General features: G+C 42.6%; 1 protein-coding gene across 2 annotated transcripts in view; it reads right to left on the bottom strand.

The window, feature by feature from the left end:
- Nucleotides 1-7763: 7763 nt before the first annotated feature.
- LOC146008483 (protein-glutamine gamma-glutamyltransferase 5-like) overlaps nt 7764-9692 on the bottom strand; it is a 46715-nt gene continuing 44786 nt past the window's right edge. Inside the window, exon 13 of one of the 2 annotated variants that reach the window (XM_083147822.1) lies at nt 7764-8111. In XM_083147822.1, the coding sequence (XP_083003948.1) occupies nt 7961-8111 (151 nt within the window). In that variant the 3' untranslated portion in view covers nt 7764-7960. The remainder of the gene's footprint in view (nt 8112-9692) is intronic. The other variant, XM_083147823.1, reaches the window with a different exon arrangement.

The following is a 9692-nucleotide window of genomic DNA, read 5'->3' as shown; positions in this document are numbered from 1 at the left end:
TTCAGTGAAAAGTGGATCTATGATCAAAATCCCAAGTCGGGCCCAGTTTATACCCCTTTCACACCAGCCTTAATTCCCAGGTTGGGTCCGGGAACAAGCGCTGGTGTGAAAGGTTCCAGGGACAAATTCTCGGGTTAATTTGCTGGCAATTCAACACTGCTAGGTAGCAGGGTTGCTCCCGGGTCATTCCCGGACTACTGGCTGGTGTGAAAGGTACAGGGACATGTCGCTGCTTCCCATGTTGCCTCTGCTGATGTCAGCTAATGCTGATTTGCTAGCAGGACAACTTCCTGTTGTGGTGGATGCTCACATACACGCCCAATGGCAGTTTACAATGTGCAGGGAGACAGTGTGTATGTTCTGTGGCACCACAGACCCCAGAAGTTCATTTTAACCCCTGAAAGCCTGCAACTATTAGAGGGGAAGAGGAGATCCGGTGCCAGATTACAGGCACTGTGAAGGATGCCCAGATATACTACAACATTGCAATGATCCTGGCATCATGGGGCTTTGTTCGCAGCCAGCAGCAAGTGGTGAACAAGCTGAAGGGGCTAAAGATACAGTTCAACCGTATACACGACCACAATCGGAACAAGAGTGGGGCTGCAAGGTGTGATTGGATCTTCTATGAGCTGTGCACAGCATGTTTTGGCAACACTGTGCTGAGTGACCCCATCAGGCTGTCATCCTCCATCTCTGCCACTCTCTCACCTGCAATTGATGTTGAGAGTTAGTCCACAGACAGTACTTAATGTGGCCCAACATCTCCGATACTCTTCACAGATGACTCTATCAGCTCCGATTTGAACTCATCCGCCAATCCTGTTGATGTCAGCATATCCGGCACCAGTGCAGACGCTGTGACTGTCCAGGAGAGTAATGTGCCCGCAACAGTGCCTTTTTCTCCTTCTTTTACTCCCCTTGCAGTATATACAGTTCCTCAGAGAAAGCGCAAAGGCACGAAAGTAGAGCTTGCAGCACAGGAAATGATCAGGGTGCTCTGTGAAGAACTCCGCGATATGGACAACAACATACAGCGACAGGAGGATGCCCGTCAATTCCATTTCATAGAGGCGGAAAGAGAGCTGCAGCAATCCTTTATAATGCAGATAATGGGACACCAAGAGGGCATCTTGCACAACTACCAAGACCGCCAATTCCAGTTTCTGGAATGCATCGTGCCTCGCTTTGTGGGTAACAACATGAACCCCCCGTATTCCAGAGGTCCCTACTATGACCCCCCTAACCCTCCACCACCCTCACCTGAATACCCTGTATACAGGTAATTGGAATAGGCAGTTTTAAATTTTATTTTCAGTTCACATTTTTCATTGTGGTGGGGGGGGGGGGAGTTGGGTTTTTCGGGTGTTATTTTTTGTATTTATATGCTGATATGTGTTACCCACGTTACAAAGTTGGACACTTTAGATGCCTGTGCATTTAGCAGGTTAGTTTTTTTACTATTGCCAATGTTTTCACTAAAGTTTATTATAATTTTGGCCTGTTATAAGGTCAAAATGTTCGTGTTTAGGGGTCGGGGGATGTTTGATATGTGTTTAATGTGCCATTATATTTAATGTTGTACTTTTGTGCCTAGAAATAGGCAGTTTTATGCTTTTATATTAATTTTATTTGTTTTATACAAGTAAACAAAGGCTGAAACACTACAAATGTTTTGTGTCTTAATTATACCCCTTTCACACCAGCCTAAATTCCCAGGTTGGGTCCCGGGAACAACCTGGGACTAGCGCTGGTGTGAAAGGTTCCAGGGACAAGTTCCCGGGTTAATTTGCCGGCAATTCAACCCTGCTAGGTAGTAGGGTTGCTCCCGGGTCCTTCCTGGACTACTGGCTGGTGTGAAAGGTGCAGGGACATGTTGCCTCTGCTAATGCTGATTTGCTAGCAGGGCAACTTCCTGTTGTGGTGGACACTCACAGACATGCCCAGAGGCAGCATACAGTGTGCAGGGAGACACTGAGCATGTTCTGTGGCACCACAGACCCCAGAAGTGTGTTTTAACCCCCTGAAAGCCAAGAATGTCTGCATTGGCAATCACACAGCATACAGGAAGACACTGTGCAAGCTGGCACAACAGACCCCAGCAATGCTATTTCACCCCTGAAAGCCTGCAATATCTGCAAAGGCCCACCCTGTCTCCCTTTACCCCTCTCCCTAATTACCTCATCTTTGTGAGCCTTTAAAAAGGCAATTTACAGTACAATGATATTCTCATAGAAATGCAGGGTCATCCCGGGTTCAGTGTGAAAGTTGCCGACCCGGGTTGTCCCTGCTTTAAAAGCATGTGTGAACGGGTCCCAACCCGGGAATGTCCCTGCATGTCCCTGGAATTTAATTGCCGGGTTGGTCTCTGCATTTCTGGTGTGAAAGGGGTGTTAATTATTAATAATCAATAATCTAATGTGGGTCGACCCGGGTTCAGTACGAAAGGTGCCGACCGGGGTTGTCACTGCTTCAAAACATGTGTGAATGGGTCCCAACCTGGGAATGTCCCTGCATGTCTCTGCATTTGTGGTGTGAAAGGGGTATGAGTGATGTGAGCGCGGTATTAGTGTTTCAATTGCTATACGTATGTTTGGTTGCATCATGATCATTGTGCAACAGCCTACACAAAAGATACAGATGATAATAGAAATTTTGAAACTTACAACCAACTCTGTGGCTGCAGTTCTGTCTACATGCCCTTATCTGCATGAGATAGCCCGATACGTCCAGGCAGCTGCCTAGGGCAGGCCTAGCCAACCTGTGGCTCTCCAGATGTTGTAAAACTACAAATCCCTTATTGTAAAACTGTGGCAAGGCATGATGGGATTTGTAGGGGATCCAGAATCTGAGGGTTGCCCTGATTATCACAAAATTAAGGATGACTTTGGGCCGCATTTATCAAGCAATATTTGTGGTTAAATCCCCGAAAACACACGTTTTCGGGGGTTCACCGCAAATATTTAGTATCCCCCAAATGTATTAAAGGGGGACTGCAGCAGGGATTTCCAATCCCTGCTGCGATCCTCCTGGCAGCGCCGCCGGCCGCATCCCCCATAGGTTTCTATGGGGGATGCGAAGCTGCCCGATGTATCAGCATCGGGCAGCCTGGCATCGCACCCCTGGGCTATCGCCATTGTAATGTGGCGATAGCCCATTGTAGCCTATGGCTACACTTCACACTGCCCGAGCAGGGCAGTGCGATATGAGGGGTTGGCGGGAGTCAGCGCATAACTGTGCATGCGCATGACCGCGCATGCGCTGACCTCCCGGCTTACGGCTCCGGGCTTCGCAGGGACAGGCTCCTATCGGAGCCCTGTCCCTGCGCCCTCAACCTTGATAAATTCAGGTGATATGATATAATTTTACAATGCGATCCTGGGCGGTAATATTCCGCCCAGATCGCATTGTAAATGTGATCATGATAAATGCATCCCTTTGAGAGATCTTTGTTAAAACATCACACTTTCAGCTAAGGTTATGGAAAGTCAGCATTTGTGTGGAGGTGGCGGTAAGATGAAGTTTTGCAGAGGGTGCCATAAAACCTTGCACTGGCCCTGTGTCCATGTACACTTGATTACCAACAAGCGTGATATGCTTGAATAAATGCCCGGTTCATGTCCATTTTTTTGTTGTTATGTGTTGTGGAAAGCCAGGGCCACTTATAAGCATTTGCATCTCAGGTTACAAGTTACCAGCCAGCCCCTGACTACAGCAACAAAGGTTGACTCTTGTTCTTGGCTGGTGTTGCTTTTCCTGGCTACTTTTGCTTTTCCTAACTGCTGTTGCTGTTCCTTCACAATATAGACAATGTAGATAGTTAAAAATGTAACAATAGTACATTACATTAAGAATACTAAGGAATGCTATAAAAATAAATGTTTACTAATACATACAAAAATGCATCAGTATGCTTGTGAATTGCTTAATAAATAACCCAAGTTACCCGTCATTAGTTCTGTAAATTTTGTAATATATGTAATGCAAATAAGCTCCCATAATTGCTAGAGAATTAGACACCTCCCTTTCCAGGCAATTTTAATCTCTGGTAAATTTCTGTCCATCTAGTCTACCTGAATTACAGTTGTATATACTTTAAGCATATCACTCACTATAATAACAATATAAATGATTACACCTGGCAGATGAAACATTGATGTGTTGATTGCTTATTATTACAACATATAATCTTTTTTCTCTCTTCTGTTTTAAAAGATCCGCTGTCTACTTCCTGATTTTCAAAACAATAAAATTGAACACATTATCCGCAGCCTAGGTTTTTTCCCATTAGGCATGGCCATTCTGTCCGACTTTTGGAGTGTCCCTAATAGGTAAATATCAGGAATGCCTATGAAAATAACTTATTATGGGAGTCGTACAACAACTAGACACCACATTATTAAGTTTAATTAAAAAAAAGTATTTAATTCACACGCTATAAGTTTATATGTATATTATTAAATTCTCTGTGAACTTTCAACTAACCCACAACTTTAAAAAAAAGTTCTTACATGTAAATTGCATCATTCTCCCCAATATAATGATAATTTATACTCCATTCAGACCTTACCTCGGACCCGGGTAATTGCTGGGTTGGTGACGGGTTAAGGTGCAAAGCTTTGACCCGGGTTCTCAGTCCCCGGTACGACCCCGCACCAACCTGGTTCCGGCACTTTCACAACAGAGGATTGCATTGTGGTATCATAGTACAGTAGTTCTCAAACTCAGTCCTCAGGACCCCACACAGTTCTCCTTTTACAGGTCACCTGACAGGTGCACTCATTACTGAGTGGCAAATTTTAAAAGATCCACAGGTGGAGCTAATTATTTCACTTGATTCTGTGAGGAGACCTGCAAAACATGCACTGTGTGGGGTCCTGAGGACTGACTTTGAGAACCTCTGTGATAGTAGGTTGAGCGACCCACTAGAGAGCAAACAGGAATAATATAGAGTGGCATTAGGTGGCTAGCCATATAAGTCATTATATGTATCATTAATCATCATTAATAGTGTCAATATTCATTATCATCATTAATATAATCAATTGACAAGTAGTCGTAAACTGTGTTGATTGGGAGCGTATGAGAATGAGAATAAAAATCATTATCCTGACTTGACTGATTATTTTCTGTTTAAGAATAATAAAAAAAGAGAAAGGAAGTTAATTATAATTGGACATGAAGGTAACTAACACCTTAACTCAATATGAAAGTACAGAAGTATAGGTATTAATTGCAGTTAATAATGAAACTGTATTCTTAGCTTAGCATGATATTAAAGCAGTATATTACAGAACATTATAATATTCATATACAAATAGATTCCTGAGTGCAGTAATAATTAGCTCGGATGTCAGCTGCCTGGATTTGGTGAATGTGGACTTAATTGCTTTGATAAATGTGTTATATAATTGTTTTGTAATAGCATTACATAGTCTTGACCGGACAAATTGAAAATGCTGGGGTTCATTCACTAAGATGGGAGTTCTATTGAAGATGGGATGTTGCAGTTAGGAACCAATCAGAATCTACTTCTTATTTATTTGGCACCTTCTAGACAATAATAGATAGAATATGATTGCTTGCCCATCTTCAATAGAACTCCTATGTCCCCATATTAAGGAGTACATTTACTAAATAAAATAAGTAAAAACTGGACAAGTTGCCTATAACAACAAATCAGCTTCTGTCTATCCTTTTCTAGGATACAACAGAGAAATGATTGCTAGAATATGATTTGTTGCTATAGGCAACATGCCTACTTTTCACTTTTAGAAGCTTTAGTAAATGTACCCCTAAGAGAAATATCCCTATGTACTATCTTCTATTATTAAACAAGCAAAAGTGCAATAGAAATTAAGTGCAATAATTAAAGTAGATAAAAAGTTAACAGTTAACTGTAATATCAAAATGTATATGAATCTATAAGTGAAGTTGCGCAATTAATGGTTATACAGAGTGAGAAACTAAAACAATTTATTGCAGAGTAACTTATATATCAGCATATAAATGTCTAGGGGCCAGATTCTCTAAGCTTCAAAAGTGATAAAATTGAGAGTGATAAACAGCCAGCCAATCAGCTCCTGCCTGACATTTTTCAAACACAATCGGTCACATGGCAGGTAGGAGCTGATTGGATGGCTGTTTATCACTCTCCATTTTATCACTTTTGAAGCTTAGAGAATCTAGCCCTAGATGATTAGCAATTGTCTTCTGCCTTTAGAAAGCTAACCTAGTAAACATGTGTTGGGATTTAAGGCCCCCATACACCAGAACAAGATTGTACCCAAGCAAAGGGGTTGTACAATGGATTGTATACACATTGGTGCAGACAATCATGTAATGCATTGTCCCGTGGGTCAAATGGTTGGTCCTCTAATCAGATGTGTGGCACGTTTGATCAGTCATGATTGGGAGCAGATTTTAAGCACATGAAATCGATTATTCGATGGCTCATACGACTGCCATTATTTGAGTGTCAGTTTTCGTGCAGTTTAGGTACATACAAGTACAATCGATTGTGAGATGACCGGCCGTATGCCACAGATGGATCGTATAGCACCACCTCTTCCCCAGTGGTTGCCTAGGCGATGGGGAAGCAAGGCAGCAGCAGGGAGGTAATTAGCCAGTGCACCTGAGACAGCTGATGTCTATTCTTAATCAGGGGCAGACACACTGAGAGCAAGCTTTTATAAGTGATTCATTTGGGCTGCTCTGGCACCGGTTATAGTCTTGTTTGGAGATTGCTCTGTCTCTGTTGGTGGGTCCGGTCCTGCTGGTTAACCCCTTGTTACCTGAATCCCGGGAGGCTACCTCTGGCTATTCCTTGGCTGTTCACTCCCTCTCCCCTTCAAGCAAGTACCATCTAGCTTTTTGTTACTGCTATACAGTTATTTGGCAGGGAGGTTAGCAGACATTTATTGTTAGCTGCATGAGGTCAGCTTCCCAGTTGGGGCCTGTGTTTAGACCGTGGCTTTAGGCCACTCAGCTCAGTGGAATAGTGAAATACCTTAGTTATTGCTTTTTGTCTGTATCCTTATATTCTGCATTTGTAGTAATTCTTGTTATCATTCCTTGCACCTTCCTTGTCTTAAATCATGCTCACTATGTCACTGTGAAGTGCCTTGTCTCCGTCTGCCTGTTTGTGTATCAAAGTCCTTGCTCCTTGATCCCTTTCCTGGTTCCTGTGCTTGCTGCTCCCTACTGGTAGCTGCCTGGGGGCCCTTGGGGTTAAGACTACACTGCCACTTGTCGACGTAAGTCCAGGCGGCATACAAGTACCAGTTGACAAATTAAGTCTTATGGGAAAAGGGCTGTTATTGGCAGGAAGGCTCGCTTGTGTGCTCTGTGGTCTTAGGCATCGGTGTCCTGTTTGGCTACCCAGAAGATCTCCAGAGGCCCCTCGGCCGAAGACCTGCTGACCTGTACCTGTGCTGACCCATCCCTACCATCTGCTTGTCTTATCTCTGGGCGCTTCCCAGGAGAACCCTGCCAGGGTTCATCAGCGCTCCCCGGTAAGTTTAACAAAAACTCATGTTGACCTTTTCCTATGTTGACCATTTTCATGTCAATTTATTGCTTGTGTCCACCTTGTGCATGTATAGACCTTGTTCACATGTAGACCAATAGTGATCAACCTAATGACTGTCAACCCAATATCATTCTATCTAATAATCCACACCCATTTGCTCAAAAAGAAAGTGACCTTAATGCAAATCTGGTGCAAAGAATTTTCACTTGCCCTCTTTTCAGTAATTTATTCCTACTACAGGACACAAAAATGATTACTATTTAAAAGTGTATTTCACATTAATTTACATATGACAGGTGAGTACATAAATATGACAGAAAATAAAAATATATAAAATTTGGCATTTTGCTTAAATTCTTATGTTAGATCAGTTGCTGATGCTGTGTGGTTCCCAAAGTATCTGTGGAAATAGGGAGTGTATGCCTAATGTCACATCCATGGTATACTGATGATTGCGCTTCCCTTGACGTATTTGATCTTGTTACAGGAAAAGTTCACTTCCAGCTGTAAGTCTCCTCTCTTAAATGGCACACAGAAGATCCGTACAAAGCTGTCACGACCAGGGAAAATCTGATCCATTCTGAAAGCAGGGATGAGGTTACAAATCAAACACCATAACCAGCATTATTATTCATGAGTAAAAAAAAGAAAATTAAGCTATTTCCAATCCATGTATTAGATTTTAATAGGTTTAAAAATTTCAGTTTAGAAATTTATGTATTGCATTAAAATAAAACAAAACCATGCAACATATCTTTAGGTTAGATAAATTGGGCTGGGCTGCATGTACTGTGCATGCCCAGTAGAAAATAACCAAATTGTCCTACATAAACAAAAACTGTGACGCCCAACTCTACATGCGCACCTCTATAGGACCCCGAATATGTAATAGCTATGAAAAAGTGTGGTAGTCTCAGACTTTAATGTCCAGGGCTATTCAACTAGAACCCTTTTTTTATCAACTGTTACATTAACTGTTAATGGGGCAGATGTATTAAGCCTGAACAATAGATAAATGCAAGGGTGATAAAGAGAGATAAATGTCCAACCAATCAGCTCCATTTTGACTTTTTTCAAACACAGCCTGTAACATGGCAGTTAGCAGGTGATTGGCTGGACGTTTATCTCTCTTTATCACCCTTGCATTTATCTCTTGTTAAGGCTGCCCCACAGTGTGTTAACACATAGAATCTGGGATAAGTTTCAAGACCAATGTGTTAACATGGTCTTGGCATCTGAAAATGGACCATTTAATAGTGATTTCTTTTAAAGCTCAGGCTAAAAAAAAAACCACCCCTGTTATCTGCAGCCTGGTGTAATTGAAAATCCCTGGTAATCATTAGCTTGGTGCGGCAGGCGGGATGGGTGTTTCCCATGGTAATTCCCAGTGTGAGTGTGACAATGTGTGCCGGGGGCAGCTGGCTGACATCACTTGACATCAGCCACCCATCCTGTCTTTGGATTTTGTCAAAGTCGACTTTTGCACTGCATACAAATTTCCATAATTAAGCTCTTAAGAGATGTTTGACCCTGCTTGTCTTGTAATATAGTGTGAGATAAATATTATTCTCATAACAGTCATGTTTAGTCTTAATCTGATTGGAATAATATTAGCTATAGGTGCGTACACACGGGGGCGATTTTGTACACTATCGTGGGAAATACGGTCGCTAAGCGACCATATTGCCCACAATGGGAGTGTGCACCGGCGATATATCGCCGGGTGGGCGCTCCCGTTTTTACACCTGTAGTGATCGATGGTCGCAGGAACATACTCCTGCAACCAGCTGATTACCACTGCCGGGCTCCCCCCAGCAGTTTCATTTTCAGCAGCGACCATCTTTTGTCGCTGATGAAAAGGAGAAACTGTGCAATTTATTGCTCAGCCATATATTGCTAGCAATATATCTCCCCCGTGTGTACGGGGCTTATCAGATGACAGTTATTAGAACTTCATATCACATTGCAGATACAATTTATAAGGATTACTAGTTATTAGCGGAGTAATCTCAGATACCAGCAGGAGAGTTATGGCCATTAACATTTTTAAAAGGAACTCTTTGACCATTCAGAGAGGTACAGCAGCAAGGAGCGTGTCTGCAGGCTATTGGTACTGTGTGAATGAATGGCCTGGAGAGGACAATGGACAGGAAATATCTCC

The sequence above is a fragment of the Crinia signifera genome, chromosome 6 (assembly GCF_055691185.1).
Source record: "Crinia signifera chromosome 6, ASM5569118v1, whole genome shotgun sequence".
NCBI classification, from domain to species: domain Eukaryota; kingdom Metazoa; phylum Chordata; class Amphibia; order Anura; family Myobatrachidae; genus Crinia; species Crinia signifera.
Note: the sequence above shows the minus strand (reverse complement) of the source record. Positions and strands in the feature narration are given on the sequence as shown.